At 30.5% G+C, this 21,215-nt stretch overlaps 1 protein-coding gene across 1 annotated transcript in view; it reads left to right on the top strand.

Moving 5' to 3' along the window:
- LOC136969414 (potassium voltage-gated channel subfamily H member 6-like) overlaps positions 1 to 21,215 on the top strand; it is an 88,545-nt gene that overhangs the window by 33,429 nt on the left and 33,901 nt on the right. Inside the window, exons 3-6 of the mRNA XM_067263559.1 lie at positions 1,707 to 1,853; positions 2,133 to 2,237; positions 2,604 to 2,792; positions 7,029 to 7,249. Of these exons, the coding sequence (XP_067119660.1) occupies positions 1,707 to 1,853; positions 2,133 to 2,237; positions 2,604 to 2,792; positions 7,029 to 7,249 (662 nt within the window). The remainder of the gene's footprint in view (positions 1 to 1,706; positions 1,854 to 2,132; positions 2,238 to 2,603; positions 2,793 to 7,028; positions 7,250 to 21,215) is intronic.

Consider the following 21,215-nt stretch of genomic DNA (forward strand, 5'->3'; position numbering starts at 1 on the left):
TACATTCTTACAATTGATAAATGCTTTTAGTACTGAAAAGTTTTGTATATCATCTTCGATAATTTTTAGATATTACACATTTCTAACCATGTGGAAAATAACAAAGATAAATATCTAAGTTTCATACATAGAGAGAGAGAGATCTTTATCTAAAATAGCTCCACATCATCAACTTGATACATCAGGCGATGTATTAAAAGAAATCTTAATTTTAAAACTATTTTCTATTGCAGATTTTTATAATACGTAATAAATTATCTTATTTTTTTTTTTTTTTATTCATGAAGAAGAAGAATTTTTCTTCGTGTCTCGGATGACCTCTTTTTTCTATATCTGGATATCTTACAGAAATTTCCTAATTGCCATGTTCATGACCTATTACACTAATCAGTCTCTACATGTCTGAATTATCACGTCACTTTTTTAGCCTTTAAGACAATACTGTCCTCTTTTCTTTGACATTTAACTCTTATAACACTTCCTCTCTTTTATTACCTCCTTCTTTTCTTACGAACACGCCATTTTTTACTGTAAATGCCTTTTTTATACTGTCTTATTGCTTAAAAATTTTTAAAATGTTTGTTAAATTATTTTTTTTTTAAATTATATATGCATGGATGTTTGTGTGGGGGGCACGATTTTGTTCACTCTGTTTAAAGCTTAATAACTTCTGTGCTTTTTGTAAAATAATTTCTGAAATTTTCTAGAGAGGTTTGTTTATTAGGGGGATTGGTAATGTTAAATTTTGGTGATTAAAGGTCGACGAAGTGGGAAGATACAGGGGGTCGTGTGTAACTCGAGTAGTGTCGGACTTAATGACGATTTTACTTGTTACTAGCATTTACAGTTTTTTATAAACACATTCCTACCTTCAAAATTAAGCTTTTTTTCCATTCTATAATAGCTAAAAATATAAAAAGTTTTAAAAATAAAATATCGTAACAGATGGCGCCACCAAACGCTGCCGGGAAAGTTAAGCAATTTTGCTGGATTATTTTCTGAATGTCACCAGAAGACTTTACAATTTTAACAATGGGAAAAAGAAAAGTTCTGAATTTTTGTTCCGCTGGCAAAACGTCAAGAACTTTGCTTTTTATATATTCACTTTCGATATTATAGTCATAAATCCTTTCTGTTTTATAAATACTTCAAACACACAAATCCACGAAAGTGATTGCATCTTACTCTATAATTTTCGTAAGAGTAGCGTACACATAAAAAGTTACACTAGTAATAAAGAGGGATCTCGTATTTTGGTCTTAGAAAAGAACCTATTTTGCTAAATAAATTCGATTCTAAAATTTTTCCTTGGAGGTATTGACATTAAACGGCGACTAATCTTGAATATTTGACTTATTTTTTATTTAACCTTCTAAATATGCTGTCAATCAAACAGCTTCTGAAAGGTTTCTTCGCATTGCAAAGCCACTTCTATGGTATGAGCAATGTCAAACACATTTACTCATTTTCTTATCAAGTAAACATTAAAGTGTCAACATTAAGTCATCTTTCAGTTTCCTATTTTTCTGATATCCGAGAAGCAATCACTAATGCAGAAGAGAGGAGATTTCAACGTCTCGTATGTTGATTTTCACACAACCTTGGTCCAGATTTTTTTGTTTGTTTATCATAAAAATAGACCAATTGCAAGATCTTCAACTCGAAAATTTCTATATTACATCTACGTATTTTCTTTTTTTTTCTAGGTACCAAATTTTTATGTAGTCAAGTTATGGCACCCATAAGGAACGAAGAAGGAGAAATATGTATGTTTATAATTAATTTTGAAGATATTACAGATGCTCCTTATAGAGATGATTATCAGCCGTCACCCATCCCAAGCCCAAGGCTTTGTAAGTAGAAAATATTTAATTTTTCGTGACATTTTATTGATATTTAGGACGGAAAAAATCTATAATGGTAGCTATTTTCATTATTGATTTATATTCATAATTAAAATCTTCTTTCTTCTTCTCTTTTTTATGTCTCAGTCATAATTCAAGATGGCACCTTAAAAAACTGTAAAAAATATATATGTACTGTACATATAATTCAAAGGATCTATTTTATTAATATTTAGGAAAATATAGTTAGCGTCGCCTAGATATTATTTTATATCTACATTTTTTCAGTGTTAAAACATATCCCAATCCTGCAGCGAGTTATACCGTCCAAGAAACAAGAAGAAAAAAGGACAATGTGCTCTGCAGACATGTCACCTGTTTCTACCTCATCAGGTCTTTGTAATCTCTTGATTCATGTTGCTTTGCCGCTCTTCTAAAAAAGAATATATCTATATATATATATCAGCACCCGCATCCCCTGCACCATTTTTGCAATGGCTTTATGATCAACAATTTAATTGAATTTCTGCGATTATTTGCTCTAATTAACCAGCTGAACTAACATCAATGGTTATCAGAAGAAAAAAAATATATATATAATAATATGTTTATTGCATACATTTTTTGCAAAAGCATGATTTTTGGAGACTTCATGAGCATGCTTTTTTGCGATCATTTTTACTTATTCCCTCACTAATTTTAGTAATTGATGTTGCTAACCAGTTGTACTTTGATATTAACAACTGTATATTTTTGCAGATCGTAGCAAAACCCTTCGTCTTCGCCTCCCTCCTACCCGTTATGAGTTAGATAGCCCAGAAATCGAGACAGTGGTGCCTACTGAAAGTGATATCAACCCTCCTGTTGGAAGAACGCAAAGCTTAGATATGTGTGATCATGGGAAACATCCTGGACAGGATCATCTCAAATCTCTTCCTCTAGCTACAGGTAAATTTTAATTTTAGTAAAATTACACAGCTTTTTTACACTTATAACATACTGAAATTTTCATTTAGCCAGCTTAGAAAGTAATTTTCTCGAATCCCACCATAATTGAAAAGAATTTTCTTCCTTCATTATCCATTTATTGAACAGCATTCCAACACTATCTCGAAATAAATTCCAAGAATGCGTGCTTCACAAGACATGAATTTTTTTAAAAATAAGATAATTATTAAAATAAATGTTTTATATTATATAATTTTTATCTTATTTAAATAATTAAATAGACTATAATTAAAATAATTCATCTTGTCGTTCCTCTAGTTTCATAATGATGATAAAGAATATACTTCTGAACTTCATCACGAAGGTGTTAAATTTAGTGACAAGTTTTTTTTTTGAAAATTTTCCAATATTTCCAGAATTTTAAAGATTTTTATGAGCAATTCACACACAAATTAATTAACTGAATCACTTCAACATAAAAGTATCATAAGCAGTAATTTAGTGATCGTGAATTAACATAAATTAAACGAATTTTATATAAAATTTGTTTTAAATCACTCCTTTTAAATTTCCGTTCGTGATTTATGAGCACTATCGACGGGAATATATCAGAAATATATACTGTAGTAAGGCGTATATACAGTTCTCAGCATAATTTCTCCTGCGGATGCGCTAATGCAGATCGGCAATTCTCTACCAGAATATCGTGAGAGCACGCGAACTGTCGAGGTAATATATCAGAATGTGCTCCAAGTGTATCGTTATTTTTTACACAATCCAAATAAATCGAGGGGTGGGTGAATTAATTCCGAATTATCCTTTAAATGCAATATTATAAAATCAGACTCCAAATTGCGGCATTGAAATTCATCATTGACGAAATTAATTTTCATATCCATCTCTTAAACAGTGATCAATTTAGTTGCAGAAAACTTAATTAAAGGCATTATTTTATTTTGTTTTTGTTATTTAAGTAAGAATTTCTCTTATATTACTATTCAAAATGTCATCGCCATCTTTGTATTTTTATGCTGAGCGGCTTCTAAATGTATATGAAATTAAACCAGTATTGTTATTGTAGCGTGATCATTATTTTATTTTATTTTGTATTTTGTATTTTGTATTATTTTATTAATTACTATATTTCGAGCATTTATAGTATTTTAAATACAAAATTACGTGTATTTTAAGGGTTAAATTTGAATCTGTTAGTGTCGCCCTCTGGTAGCTGCAAAAGAAAATCGAATACATACGGTGTGCTCGTATTTTAGTAATCAAACACGTGATGAAATTTTGTATGAAGAATAAATATAATTTCAGAAAATATTTTGACATTACAATTTGAATAATTCATATAATTAGTAAATTAATGAATATTCCATGTTTCGTAAGAAAATGGAATTTTTCTCTGATTCCTCAGGATTATCTTCTAAGTAACTTTTTCAATAAAAGAAAATTAAGCAGAATTATTATATTGTATATCTTAGGAAAACAATATAATAAGAAAAATAGAAATGATCATCACTTAATGGCATAAGATTGGATCGATGGTATAAGGCAACGCAACATATGGGCGATCTGCCAAGGGGGATGCCTCCCGAGAGCACTTTCATTGGAAGTGGACCTCTTTTTAGATGTTGACACGTGATGAAACACCGGAAAACTTCACGCGATCAGCCTGTTTATGAGGCGCGAATCCATAACCAATACTACCAATTTTTAAAGGTTTTATTCATTAGTGGGCTTCTTAAAGGTTTAACTACACTTTAATGATCTATCAAAAGTTCATTCTTAATTGGAGCATGTGCTTTTATATTCCCCCTTTCAGTCTTTTGTAATAGTTCCCTGTTGCAGTGTAATCTGAGACAATCATAGTGGCCTTCTGTTCTTGACTCTTTACATTTTAAAATTATATTTTTGAAATCTTCAGATACCTTGCGTACAAGAAATACATACACAAAATATATGTCCACCAGGAAATTCAGTGAATATGTTAATTACAGTTGAAATGATCCAATTTTAAGTTTAATTAATATTTTAAACTGGTAATTAAGCTTTGCAATATCATTATAACAACGGCTCGCTGTATATATATATATATATACTAGACATTATATGACTTATCTATATTATTGTTGTCTTCAGTAGGCATTTGGGAATTGTATTCATTAAGTTTTGCCTGTCTTCGTGTTCAGCCAAGTTAATGAATTTAATTCCCATGTGTATAAAGAATCTACCAACAATAATATGGTCATATAATGACAATAGCACATTTCAGAAGTGGATACAGTATAGGCACAGTACATAATATTGTTTAATTACAGTAAATCATATTCAGCTGAAAAATTTATGAAATTAAAAATAATTTTGTAGGGATATCGCGATTAGTAACGCAGTAAAGGAAAAAAAAAACAAACGAAAACGTTAATCCAGGGGATGATTTTGTTGATCGATATATTAGACAATTAAATTTCAAATCGGTAAATTCGTGATTGTGTTGAAGCAGAATTTGATGGATTCATGCCTTTGTCACTGCACAGAACCAAATTAAACAACTGAAAATTTTAAGATAAAGGATCTTCTTAATCAATAATGTTTAATGTATTCAGAACCACCTGAAAATAATCCAATCGAGAAATTCCGAAAGGTTGTATTGAATTCGTTTCGTGATAAAAGTGAGAAGAGACGAAAATAAATGCTTAATAATATGTAAAATTATGCGCACTAATCGCTTTTTTAATAGATAAGGTATTCATATGTTAGTTTGAAAATATATTTAATTCAGAAATTTGCAATTTCGAATATATTGTGGATTTTACTAAAAGAAACTATGAATTTAGAATATGAACTTTTTTATTTAAATATTTAATTCTTATTATAACAATTGGATAAAGCCAGATGGTCGAGCGGTTAGGCTGGCAGCCTACTGCTCTGGGGACTCGGGATCGAGTTCAGACAGATCGAAAAACCACAGGAAATTTTCGGTTGTGTCCCGTCTGGATATCTTGGCCCCATCTGTCACCACCCATTATGAGTCTGGGCAAAAAATGATCCTCTTGGTGACTAAAGGGAGAGAAAGAGTTTTTCAAAAAGTAGGCTCTGGAGGCCTGGGTTCGAATTCGGGTGAGCAGCTCTTCGGAAATTTTTTATGTACAATCGAGCTTTGTTCCTGGCTACTAACTTGCACCATTATGGACCTGACCGAAATTACGTGGTTATGAAAACAGGCCCTCTTTAATACCCACAGCGGAAAAGAGAAAAACGGTTAGATTAAGACAAGAATCATATATTATCCAACCACATTTAATTCTCTTTTATATCTTGATTCAAATTTATGTAAATCGAAAGAGATCTTGTTCTTCCATTGATCTTATTTATCTAAATCGAATCTAAGAAGAATGATACATTTAGTGTCATTTTTCCTATAATTTTATAAAATTCTTTATCCGGGAAATTGGCTTTAATCCTGGAGGAATTTCTGGTGGTTTTGTCGAGAATTATGTTAAATAATGGGATTCTTGCCAGTTTAAAGTATTGATTTCTTGCATCACAAATAAATTTTGAAAAATCTAATCTATTTTCCTTACGAAGGACGATGTTTTCATCCAGAAAACATTTTAAAAAACATTGTTTTAATTGCAACATTTTAAGAAATCGAAATTCTTGTAAGGTTATATCTTCTTAAGTACAGACGCCATTTTCAAAATGGCGTTTTGATGACATCACGCCCACGCGTTGCGTCACATCCTGTGTTTATTGCAAAACACTAATATTTAAGAGTTTAAATATATAAATGATTAAACCGGAAATAAAACTTAATAAAGTTAGAGCTTCCGATTTTAGCCAAAACCATTTTATTTAAAAATACTGTGACGTAAGTTAGTAATCTCGATATTGATTGGTGGAAAATTTATTGAAAAATTTAGCATTTTAACGGATGACAAATAAATAATTTTAAGTAGTAGTTCATTTTTTAAAATATTTCATAAATATAGTCTCGGTATTTCATATTATTTAGTAGCAGTTTCCGCTTCCAGTGACTTCTGGTAACTATGGTTGTGTGTTTGAATATTGGAATCGATATCAATATTGAGTGCCATCTGGTAGTTGTAAACAGAAAATATGACAAATAAATAATATTGAATATTAAACTTTTATTTATTTACTTTTTAAAATGAATAAAAATAATTCATAAAATATTTTAAATATTATTTATTATTATTATTATTTTTGCAGTTACAGCGAATAACTTGAGCAAATCTCTCCCTAATGCATCTTCCGATTCTGATCTTTCACGTTTTCGAACTCAGGCTCAAGTCAAGTCTCCTTCTTTTAGTAACGACACACCTGATGGAGGGACTAAACAGAAAGACAACAGTCATTCGTCAACAACGTCCAAGTTTCTTAAAGAAATGCAATCTCATAGCAAACATCACGTCGGAGAAAAAGTGGCCCAGGTACGTTTTTTGACCGATAGATGGCGAAACGTGAGTCAACGCTATAATCAGGTAACGTTTTAAAATTTTCACAGTTAATCACTTAGAAAAAGAAAAAAAATTATAATTTTTTTAATAATAATTATTTATTGTTAAATTCTTTTATTTATTATTAGTTATTTCGATTCTCATAAAAGTAAATTAATATTTTACTAAGTTAAAAAAGAGGAAGAAAAACAATTATTATTTCTCCAATAGATGGCGAAACGTATTAGAATGAATAATTTATCAATTTTTCGATTACATTTTCACTTTTTTTTTGTTCTTTAGAAGTTTAGTTTTTAATTTTCTTTCCTTATAGTTATTTGCATGCCAGTTTAGTCTTTGCATGACTTTTAATTATTTTGAAAAATAAAATACTATATTTTAAAAAAAAATAAAAAGTATAGATATTAATTAATAATATTGATAATAGATGGCGTAAACAAAGATTTATTTTAACAAAGCGCCATCTTTTATCAAAATTTTCTCTTTAATTAATAGCGAGAAATTTTATATTTTAAAATGTAAAAATTCACGAAAATTAAATATATTTATATTTTTAAGAGAAAAACAAGATTAAATTAACACAACACTATAAAACGTGGGAATGTTTTTCCAGTGTAGCATGGTTTTGAAGCACCCTGTATATGGGACTTAAGCATGCTGTGCTTATTCCTGATGTAAATTGATAGTAATATCATTATTATATGGATTTTTGTTATTTAAACGTTGTATTTATTTAAAGATAAAGCACGAATTGTAACTTGATTTATAATTTCATTTTTCTACATATGAATGCAACAGCATGCCATGGTGTATATCAACATACTTGCTATGCATGCCGCCTTGTGGAATATAAATTTCATGTTTTTCTCGCGGGTATGCGTGATCTTTTTACTAGAAAATATAGTTTATATATATTGATCCATTTCATTCAAAATAGTCTGTTGTTGTTGCGGCTTGAAGGAACCATGACGGCTCACTTTGGATTTGATCTAAGATTAAACCTAAAAGTTCTTGAGTGTATCTTGGTGACAAGTTGAGTAAGTGAGCCAATGACAATTCGTTTTATATAAAACTGTCATTGGCTTGCTTACTAACCTCCTTGTCTCTATTGTTTAATCTATATTGGTTCAAAGATTGTATCTATATTCATTAATATTAATTTTCAAGGGATATAAATCATCAGGGCTGTCGAGAGGGTTGAACTGGGAATTTCTTCTGTGTCCAGAGAAAACTTAGGGCGTAGTGATTCCTATCGCTATAAAATTAATGTTATTTTACCAACAGAAAACTAAATCTTTAAGGCTACTTTTTATTAATAAATTTTTAAAAAAATAGCTACTCGTAAAAGGACTCGCTCTACCATCAGACTTCATACGAACCCTCGATGGTTTTTTCGATTATGTAGATTGTTAACTCCGTTTCGTCTTGAATGAACTGTAACTGTAATATCTAAGCTTAATTGCTAGCTATGGTCCACTACTGTTTCTAATTTTTTATCCCTCTTTCCTCCTTTGTCAACACAATCGATAATCACAACAGTTATTACTTTCAGAAGATTTTCATTGTACTCGTTAATAAAAACATTATTTCATTATATATCGCTTGTGTTCTTTGCTTCATTGAGGCTGTCATTTCGAATCTTCATACTCCATCACAGGAAGTTTATGCCAAAGGTTCTCATTATCTGTATTCACTTTGAGTTCTTTGCGGTTTAGATCTTCTCGTAATAAGAATTATTCGGGATTGCATTATAACTCATAACAACATTGCAGAGAAGTATAATTTATTCTTTCACTGAAATATTTACGTTTGCTTAACATAAACAACTGCAGCATAGTTAAGACTTATTGAGCGGAATTATATTCTAAAATGTATTTTCTAGAAGTTGCTTCATCTGCAAAACAAAGAATTTGGAGACATTTATGAGCAATGTTCTGCTAAGTCAATTACCATTAATCCAAACTTAAACTTTACTTGAAATCCTTGAATATTACGTGTTCCTCAACTTCTTGTATCAGTCCATAAATTTGTTTAGTGAAGAAGAATGCTGTGTTCAGATACTGATGTATGTCGTAATGTAAACTATCGATAAAGATGGAAATTAAACACGCTACATACTTGCAGGAGAACTAACAAGCACCATTCTTTCCTGCCATTAAGTTGTATCATTACTTCTTGTTCCGAATCTCGTAAATACACTTGTCAATGTTATATTGCCTACTAAATTACAATTAGAAATGCCTTCCAGGAATTAATTTAAATAAAAATTTGGATTTTGTCTTTAACATTATTTTTAAACTATAGAGTATGTAATTACTTACCTTTTTTACGTAGAAAACTTTCAAAACTACAATAGCGACAATGGAAATTTGAGTGCATACATTTTATGAAAAAATAAATTTTTTTTAACAATCTGGAAATATATATTTAAATGAAATTATCTGTTTTTAATTAATATCAATCAATTAAACTGTATTCAAATTAAATTTTAAAATAAATTTTACTAGAAGGAATTTCGTAAAAGTTGGACAAAACATGGAGTTTAGATTCCTGTTATTGCCTCTGTAGTCATAAAAAAATTTCTATATTTCGCCTCTTTTTATTGGTTATTATCATAAAAATGTCGTTAATATCATAAAAATCAGTCGGTAGTACAAAAATCGAAATTATATTGTATTTTTCTACGACATAATTCAAACTAAGAAAAAAAAAACAAAAAAATTTAATCAGAACCTCTGCAAAAATAAATTTATATTTTTTCTAATAATAATTGAAATTATTCCTTTACCATCTATTTTATTTTTTATGAGCATAAAGCAAAATTTCATAGTTTTTGAAACAATTTAGGTGCTAAAAAAATAGTTAATTGTGTTAAGGTAGAGCAGCTGTCTCTTGGTATTTGGCTTGATTCCAGTGAGACACACCCTTTCCATTGATCTTGTATCTAGGATAATAACTGTTTTTCTCGGTTATACTGTAAGTTGTTAAACTTAATCTATCGTAGATTCGACTAATTATTCCCTCATTTCAATACGAAAAAACTTTCCTCACCGTTAAAATTCTAATACAAAACAATAAACTAACGAGGGTTTTTATAATATATAATTTTAATAATTTATAAAATATTAATCGTAAATATATTTTTTAATACTAAATTATATATAAATCATTTTCTAAATATAATTTTTTTAATGGCTGTGTTTCTATTGGTCAGTTTGAATTTAAAAATAACGAACGTAATATCAATTTCATTTCAAATTGACCAATCATCGTCATAGAAATATAAATATTATTACTTTTACAAGTAATTTTATTTAGCTAATTTATTCTTTATTGTGGCTTTAATTTACATAAAATAAATAATTTTTTACGACTAAAATATTTTTATTAAATTCAATATTATTGATAGAATAAAATAATATTTTACGGTTATTGAAAACACACGTGACTCGTCAATTTTCTAAACTAAAATTATCATCAATTTAAAATGATTTTAATATATTTATTATATTAAATAGGTCTGTATATATTAATTTAATTCTGACGAATAAAAAAAAAGTTAATCGTTAAATTGATAAAGGCTAATTCCAAAGGGTAACTGTGATGACATAATTACGGTTGAGCAGATAGCTTTATTAAAAAACTATTTATATTATTATAATTATCAATGTATGCGAACCTCTTAGCAACGGCCACTGATGGAAACATTAAAAAAATGTCCGTTGTTCGGAGGCGGTCTTTGGATTTCTTTTAAATTCACTTTTGTTTAAAGAACGTTCCTGAAAAATTGTCATTAGGTGTTATAGCTTCATGGGCCCAGGCACATTTGAATTAGGGGCCCCATGTACAGTGTTGACTTTAGACATTTTTTTTTCTGGAGAAGTTTTTGAGAAAATATTTTTTATAGAAGATTGGCTTGGGGCCTCCTATTGATGGGGCCCCAGGCAATTGCCCCCTTTTGCCTATAGGATAACGCTCAACTGAAATGGCCGCTGTTTATAAACTGTGGTAATTAGAGATTCGACTGTATTTTATTAGTTTAATATTACTAAATATATTCTATTGATAAGCCGTTACTCATTTTATGTAATAAAGTTTTGTTTCTGTTTAAATTTTAAATTACTTTAATTACATTATTATAATTGTGGCTTTTGATAAGTAATTAAATACGCTTAATACATTTTTTGTCAAATAAATGAAACGTGATTAAGATGATAGAAATAATTATATTCTTTGATTATAATAAAACGTTTTCTTTCTAATTAAAACATAAAATTTAAATATTTAAAAATAATTTAAAGTATCAATAACTGTGCTATTCACTAATTAATACGTACTAAATCTTTTGAAGTTAATTTATTACACTTTAATTATTAATTAAGCTTTCAAAATGGCATAACCTATGCCAATTGGCAAATTTAAAATCATTTGTAACCAATAACATTCTACGATTTGTCAGTTATCGTTTCTATCTCACGCGTCTCGAGATTTGAACGGAAATAACCTATTACTAAATAGACGAATTTTATTGGATGTGACGTTATTTAAAAATATCCAATCATCTGTATTTATTTTTAAAATTATATTTATGTAGATTATTTAAATGACTTTTTTTTAATATAAATTTTTTTCTATAATTCCCATAATTCATTTTTATAGCGTATATTATATTATTATAAAGTGGAAAACATTTTTTTATTTTGTGATAGATTAATAGTGAGAGATGACGAATTATACTGTTAATACTACTGATTATCATATTTATGATAATATGCTGATTATCATATTAGTATTCACTTTAGGGATTTAAGGCCTATACTAGTAAAAGATGAGGGAATTTTCTTAATTTCTTACAAACTTTAGTATTACGTCACACGGATGAACCGTCTGCGAGTCACGTGCTCGAACGTCAAATGACGTGACTTCAGGTTTAAAGGGAAAAGACAAATTTTAAAACGATTCCGTTATTTATAAGCTAATATTTCTTCTATTAATACGTAAAAAGTTAATTATTATTTATTTAAAAAATTCATAAAATTTTCCACCGAGAATAAAATTCCGTATCGTGAATAAATAAAAGCAAGTGTTGTATCGTCGGTTGTTTACAATTTAATAGAATGACAGTTTTGTCGCTTAGCAACGGGTGAAGATGCCACCACTAGGGGAGCCACAATCGGGTATAGCAACTGCTGCAAATACTGATTTTAGTCAGAAGTGAGCGAGAATGGTGTTGCCAAATGTAACGAGGCGGGCCCGCACGATTTAGATAATGGGAGAGAGAAAGTACCAAGTGACATCGGAAGCTAATCATTCCGAATATGATCCAGTGCCTACCATACCGGAAGAATATCACAATGAAGTACTACATAACGTGGAAGACGAATTAGATAGCGTCAAAGGTAGAAAATCAGCAGAAAAATTATCACTTATGGAAAACGAGGATGTCCAACAACTTCCCAAAGGCCCCATCAAACAAGATTCCACAGAGAAACAAGTTGTTATTTTATGTTCGAGCACTCCGTCTTCTGATGTAAGTCCTCCGAGAAGTATGTCCAACCACATCCGTCCTAAAAAGAAGAAGATCACACATCGCGAAACTAGTGATACCTGTTCTGATATTGCCAGCTTGAAAGAGGATTTAAAATCTCTATACAGTAGAAAAAGTAGGCATAACAGTATTGTTCCTCAGGTACGTTGTCTTTCCATTGTTTTCAGTCATACCGCCAGTTTGTTTACAACGTAAACTCTGCCATTTTGCGCCGTGCCAACTTTCAACACAGAAATTTCTCTCTTTCCCCTTTTGTGTGTTTCCCAAGCAATCTGCCAGCGACTAAATCGGTTTTTTTTTCTCTACTGTAAAAATACCCGAAGTAGCGATTTACAGAAACGCAGAAGAGAGGTTTTAAAAAAGAAACCACTCGGCCGCACTTTATCAAATGAAAAAGTACAAATGCCCGTTTTTTTTCTAGGGTGTGGTTTGACCCAAATTTACTTAAAAACCATTTTAAAAAGCTAGTTTTTCAGTAATGGGCTTTTAAAATCACTCCATTTACCGCTAAACCATTGGTTAATTAACCATCGATAGTTCAATGACAGAAAGCTTTAATTCCTCGATGGTACAATAAACCATCGATGTACGAAACAACACGCCTACGCGTTGCGAAAATTGAACACGTCAACTAACATAAAATGGCCGTGTTGTATTGAATAAGGGCCGTAAATAAGATTAATATCGATACAATTTAAATGGCGTCAAGAAATTCGCTGTTTCGTACGGTACCGTTTACTTTTCCGCGGTACAAATTAGTATACATCGCGTGTAACTTATTAAATTAGTGCTCGTGTGATCGTTAATGCTCGCGCACGCTGTAGATACGACTGACTTACACGCTGTAAACGACGAAATTATTATAAAAAAAAGGGCCCAAAAATACGTTAACGGTGTTTTAAAAAACAAAGAAATTGTAAAATATTCTCGACGAGTTTCTTTTTAGAATTTAAATTGTTTTAATTCCGCTTATTGTAGGTGTTGTAAATAGAAACATAATAATCAACCTTCCCCCTGTTACAAAATTATAAACAATAAAGGGAAGAACTAACATGGAGGGGGATGCCAGAAAATAGTTAAAATCGATCGTCTGTAACCGTGGTAACCAGAATGGAAGAGTTTATCACGTGACTTTAGGAGGTATGCTTTCACGTGATCGGTTTAGAAGTCAGAGAAATGCATGCCAACTCAGAAACAAAACCAATTTTTCGGTTAAATGAGTTTGCCATCCATTTATAAGTCAAGTAAATTGTAATACATGAAAGAAAAAAAGTCACCCCTCGACCAGGTTCGTGGAGCCATCTTTGTCTGATTGGAGTTATTAGAAAATCATTATTGTTTCTAATGGTTTTTTTATTATTATTTTGAAAATCATCCCATAAATATAATAACCAAATTGGCTTGTTAAATGATTATTTTCGAGATTACAATCGGATTTTTTTTAAAAATTCTTCTCCCTTCTCCGAAAGTATTATTAAAATGAATACGCTGTACCCCTGTAAATGTCTTTCTTTGGCTTCTGAATTTTAAAATTAATAAGTAGAAAGGATATTTTTAAAATAATGCTTCTAAATGTATATTTTCTGAATTATTTAAATTGTTATTTACTTTATATTTTCACCCCCTCCGCTTCATTTACGTAGTCTGCGCATTAACGTAAACCTGTATTATTGTTTGTAACTTATTTGTATTGTACTACTGAATTATTATTTACTGTCGGCGCTGTATGGTGCCTTTAGGATTCACGGACTTGACAGAAAAACCTTTATGGGTCGTGCTACACTTAGTTGGTCGTAGGGGTCGTTGAATACGGTAGCATCCACGGATGTATAATAGGATCCACAGTATAGTGGTATGCATCATATAGTACTCATTGATCAATAGAAGTATAGTGGTATCCATAAGATCTCTCTTTAGCGATGTAGCATAGAAGTACAGCTTTTCCACTTTGTTTTGCTGTTTCTCAATTATTTACCAGTTTCAATTGCAATAGAGATTGAACAGTCCTTTGCCAGCTTTACATGAATGAGAATATCTATAGTATACTAATACACTATAATAGTATAGTGTAGTATTTGTAGTATAACAATCAGGATCTTTAAAAGTATAGTACAAGACCTCTGTACAGTGAAAATTGTAAAACATCTTACACTACCTCATTTACTAACTAGAAACCTTTCTCTAAGACGTGTAAGTTTACATTTTTTTAACGTAAGAACGCTAAACTTGCCTTCTCTATATATATACATATATCAGTCGAATTTAACATTTAAGTTTTGTAACAGCACGCAAACAGCCATTATATTCTATAAATACACATAAAAAAATCTTCGGGGAAGCATTTCCTCCGCGCTTTCATCGCATTAAGTCTAGCTTTTAAATGCATTTCGAGTTATAAAACACACACACACATATATATATATTTTACGTGTGTAACTTTATAAAACACGTCTACAAATATTCAAAATCAAAAATTTATCGACTACTTTCTCTTCAAATTAAAATATTTGGATATTTTCCAACTGCATCGGCTATTTTTATGGGTGGTTCCGACTTTTTAAAAATTCGAAAGTGACTCAAAATTTTGGTGAGTCATTTGTATATACGTTTTACGTTACAGCAAAAGGACACGGGAATAAACTATATAAACAGTTGTAAAAAAATAAGAAAAACAATTATAAATAACTTAATTTTTTAACGCGGAAACGTCTGTTTTTTACACATATTTGGCCCTTCTTCGCTTAGAACTCAAATACTGTGGCCGCTTTATGGCTTTTTATGCGGGAAACTTAGCTAGATTATACGCGTTTTAGTCGGCCAGACAAACGTAACGTCGATATTCTGGAAAACTTAGAGATATCATCTGTTTTTTGGTATATAAAATGTGAGTAACGTTGTCTACATTCATCCGCGTGATAAATACATTCGACTCTATTGGATACGTTCCAAATAATAACTCGGGACTGGGCTAATAACCTGAAGTTTTCTAAATCTATTAATTAAACTCTTGACTTTATAATATCCTGTTCTTCACACGTATGCATCAACTTAAATCCGACGATTAAGATAATTTTAGAAAGGGGAATATTCCTTTTTTTAAAATTAAATTCTATTGATAGATCTTATGTATCTGCAGTAATATTAAATTAAATTTTGAACATTTGAACATGTTAAAAATTTAAGTAAATTATATAAAATTATCGTCTTTCTGATCCTCTGAAGAGGTGAAGAGGAGGAGGAAGATGCTTGTTTTCAGCAGTTCGGAACGAAAGAATTAACTTTAAAATATTCTTTCGTCGAATAAATTAAGAATATTTACGAAAAATTTATTATTTTAGTAGACTAAATGCTTAGTTAAAAAGGAAATTTGATATCACTAAACGTAGAAAGCGAGGAGTAGAAAGAAATTTGGAACATTTCATCTCTTTCTGGCAATAAGCCTGAGTTTACTTTAAGTTCGACTTAGTCGAATATCATCTTATATTATTCTTATGATTTAGCTTTAAAGTTATTCTCTTACGGGCTTAAAATTTAATTTAAGATTTGAACTTTACACTTAGAGAAGATTTAAGTATTTTTAAATTCTACTTAAGCTCTTTCTAAAGTTAAAAAGATAAATTATCATGCTGAACTTTTCAAGAGTGACGATGGAAATGTGGATTTGTTAGAGGAAAGTTGACATTTCTTTTTCGAATGTCTTCGAGCTGTACACAGAATTGTACAGAATGCTGTATGAGATTCTGTACACTTCGGTGTATTGAGCAGTATTAATTATATAAAGAATAGAATCTTGTACAGAATTATACACAGAATGCCAAATCTTATAAAACGTAATACACTACAACCGTATACGTAACTATGCACAGAATTCTGTGTGTTCCATTCCGCCTGTTATATAACAAAAGGAAAGCATAGCGATTCTAAAAAAATGATTCCAAGATTTTTTGGACTCGGGGAACCTTGAAACGTAAAGAAATACAAAAGCAATTGGGGATTTTTTTCTGTATGCAGGGATTTTGTGTAGTGGTCACTCAATTTGAAGCTTAATAACTCCCGTGCCTTTTATCGAAAATTCTTGAAATTTTGCAGGGAGGTTTGTGTGTTAGGGGGAAATGTCGCTAGAAATTTTCAGGAAAATCGGACCATTTTTTTCGGAGATATAGCCCATTCCTTTAATATCTCTCGAACCAATCCGAAGACTTAATATAGGTAATGGTAGCAATTGTCATGGATGAAAACAAAGAATACGGTGTTGTCATCTTTTAATTTTGTATGTAAAGATTTTATATAAAAATATACAGGATTCTGTGTAATTCTTGTACAGTTTTTTTTCAAGAATTATACTGGATTATATAAGGAATTATAGTTGACATTAATTTCTACGACTTAACGGCTGACCTTGTTAAATTTAAGCAACTTAAATCATTTCTAAACTTACTTAATCCCTATATAAATTAAGGTGTTATCTTACACCAATTTGTTGTATGGCAGTAGGAGCTAGTTGAATCCTTTATGGCGTATGACTATTGGATATTTTTCTACTTCTTTTCTAAATTTATCCGTAAGAAAAATGCTCTTGGGATATTGTAGGAGGACACCTCTGGCATATATTTATACCATAAATTCATTTTTGTGTGTGGTGCATTCTTCCGAACGTTTCTCTGTACAGAATCAAGTGTTCGAGTAGTGCATGCACGCTTGTTTATATACTGCCCTTCCTTGCATTAAAATAGCCAAATTTACACATTTATGCACGTATACATAAAATATAACGTGTTCTACTTAAATTTTTATAAAAATAACTTTATGATTTCCATATTTTGCACGTTAAAAAAGTAAATTGATTTTTATTCGTTTTTATTCTGCCGTTGTTTTATTTTTTGCTCTAACCTCAATTTTCTCAGTAAATCAATGGTTCGTGTGTTAATTATTCTAAACAATTCCAACTTTTTATGCCATTTGTAATGGATAAACTGAAACGAATGCACGTAGAGGCCAGCGAATATATCTACATTAATAAAGAAGCTTTTTTTCTAAAAAAAAAGTATATATATATATATATTTTATAATTTATAAAAATATATATACTTTTATAGCGAAAAATTAAATAATTAATTAAGGTACATATTCGTATGAATATTAAATTTTATGGAATTATATTCGGGAGAATATATTTAAAAAATTTTATTGATGAGAATTGCATTTTAAGTTTTGCCGCAGAAAATTCTTTTTAAATAATTTATTTTCCGCTATAAATCGAAATTTCTCAGTAAATTTCCGTTTCGTGTGTCGAGTTTTCTTATTGGCTTATAATTTTTAACATTTTTACGGTTTGAAAGTTTAAAAATGAGCATTTAATTGGATAGATTCTCGAGGAATGGCAACACGTTCCCAGGTATTTTTTTTTCTGATTGTTTAGAAATAGTTTGAAGAAAATTTGCATAATAATTGCGATTTTTAGCATTAAATGATAAAGATTTAACGAAAAAACAGGTAAGGGATGCAGGAACACTTGTAGAATTTGACCCATTTGGATCGTCTCCAAAGCACAAAATATATACGAAACAAGTACGTGAGAAAATTAGATGAATGTAAATAATATATACAAACGTTTTAACCGTATAAAAATATATAAAATAAAATAAAAATCTATTTTTAAAACGGTTCAATACGCTCGGGTTTCATACCAGCCAATGTGTTATGAAATTCGAATTTTATTTACTCGCTGTTTACGAATAATTCTATAACTACGGTAAATAATCTACATCTACGTGCTCTACTTTCACTCCCAGGAAAAATTCAAAATGGCGCGGATAATTTGCTTAAAATACAAATTAAAAAAGAAAAAAAGAAAGAAATTCAGCATCGAGTTGCATAATTTTCCGTCGGAAAAGTTAAAATTTTGTGTGGCGCCATCTGTTACGAGGTTTTAATATTATTAACTATTATAAAATAGCAAAAAGCTTAATTTTAAGGGTGGAGATGGGTCTACCTTCTTATACATAAAAGTAAAATCGGTTGTGTAAGATGAGTTATTGATTAATTCGACTATAATAAGGGTGCATAAAAACCTTTTCCTGTCTGGAAATGATTAAAAATAATCCATTTCTGGCTACTTCTTCATTGATCCATGAATGTAACGCATACTGTGAAGCTCCTGTGTTACTACACGAGCCCTGGAAACACGTGGAAGTGACGTTTTTTTCACAATAGTCACGTGTGGTGATTTCAGCACCATATGCGATTTATAAATACCGCGATTTTATATGGTTAAAAATCATTAAAAACGTTAAGGAACGGGAAAATAAAAAATAAAAGAATTAATTAGTTTTAACATTCTTAAAACACTTACGCAACTGTAAATAGATGAAAACAGCTGCTTAAAAATAGGATTAATTAATCAATAAAACTTGTTTTTTTAAACGTATTAAAATGTTTTTATATGTTTAAAATGTTAAAAATCACGTGCATTGGTTTATTATGTAATTACGTAGAGCCTCACGCGTTTACTGTTACACCAGATCACGTGTTAATCGGTCTACATCCCTCTGAACAACGGAAAAATAAGGAATTTTTAGTGTGTCGGCTTAATTAATTGTTACTTTCGAGTAAATAAATTAAATTTTTTAATTACTATTTTTAGGATAATTAATTAATGTAAATGCGCAGTTTCCTGTGTTCTCAGTGGCATTCTGAATACGTAAATACGACTACAATCTTAAAAGTTTTCTACAAGAAAATATATTATTATAGCATACATCCCCTTTATTGCCGGTCATTACTTCGTCAATTACTGCATCTGAAGTTTCTGATCTTCATTTATGTGTCTTAGTGTTTATTTATATACAACTCGTTGTGTCTACTGCTTTGAAGATAAAGGAAAAATGGCGTGGTATTTTCAGACTGGAAACAAACATTTAAACGTTTAAAAATAGTTTCTAGCTCAAGTAAATACGTGTAGATTGTGTTTAGGTTTATTTATTCGCACTGTTTTAAAGGTATTTTTACGGATTTTTCGGTTGGAATTTGAATGGAGACGGCTAGCGAGGTTCCTAAATAATGGGATTTATTTAATTTACAATGTGACGTAAGTAGGAAGGGACCCTTTATTTATATATATGAAGAAAGAAATCAGATAAGTGACGGAATTTATTTAACTTATGCTACACAGTAGCGTAACCAGAAAGGGCTAGGGCCCGGGCCCTCCCGATCTCTGTAAATAAATCAATGAAGAAAAAACTCAAAAATGGCTGGCGAGGTTCCTAAATAACAGGGTTTATTTAATCTATTCTTAAGCTAAACAGTATCGTAAGTAGAAGGGGTTAGGGGCCCGGCCCCCGACCTTTTGTAAATAAATAAATGAAGAATAAATAATCAGGAGGAAGATTTAGACGTGACAACGCATTTATATACAATATATAGAGCTAAGCGCTTGTGGCTACGTCCACACTATAGGATGGGTGAATGTAGGTTATCACGTTCTAATTGGGGTCACCAGTGGTGCGTTATAACTTCATGGGGCCCAGGCTAATTTCAAGTGCTGGGCCCATGTACAGTGTTGACTTCAGACGTTTTTTTTTCGGAGGAATGTTTTGGGGAAAATATTTTCTTATAAAAGATTGATTTGGATGCCCCTGTTGGTGTGGGCCACAGGCAATTGCCCGTAGGATAACGCGACACGGGCCATAGGATATCGGTTCTAATTAAGATACTGATGATACAAGCAGTTTTTTACGTGTGGAAGCGAGTGAATATTCCTCTTCAGCACCTTTTGTGACAGTCAAGACTGGTGGAATTTTGCATATTTTTCCAAAAATTAGCAATCGTTCGGATTTTTATAATTTCAACTGAAAGATTTCGAACAGGATTTTTTCATATATAGATTTATATTTTAATTTTGGGTAGGTTTGGGATGATTTCTCGTATGGTAAGTTACATTGTAAGGAAGGAACCTGTTGGGATTTTGGGTACCGTTCGTTGTAGTGACTATTAGTGTTTGGCACATTGTAGAAATTCATGTTGATAGCATTTTCTCATCGAATAGTTAGTATATTTTTTAAAATTTATCAGAAAATTTCGTAAATATTGCAATCTTTCCATGTCCTCAATGAATTTCAATAGGGATTTATGAATAAAAATCCAATTTTTATGAATTCTACACGTATTTTTATTTTTTATTTTTTCCTTACCTTCCACGTTTTCTCTATACAAAGCGCTCACAATTTTAATATTATTATATAAAATTTTCCAAACATTTTATGCAGAAAACCTGAAAAATTTGAAAGAATTTACCCGTGTAAACACATACAACATAAGATTTTACACTGCAGAAGCTCGTCGCGTAGTGTTGGAGATAAATCAATAACTGTTGATACCGACTCCTTTTTATAT

Source organism: Centruroides vittatus, unplaced genomic scaffold (genome assembly GCF_030686945.1).
Source record: "Centruroides vittatus isolate TY-2023 unplaced genomic scaffold, ASM3068694v2 contig_1781, whole genome shotgun sequence".
Taxonomy (NCBI): Eukaryota; Metazoa; Arthropoda; class Arachnida; order Scorpiones; family Buthidae; genus Centruroides; species Centruroides vittatus.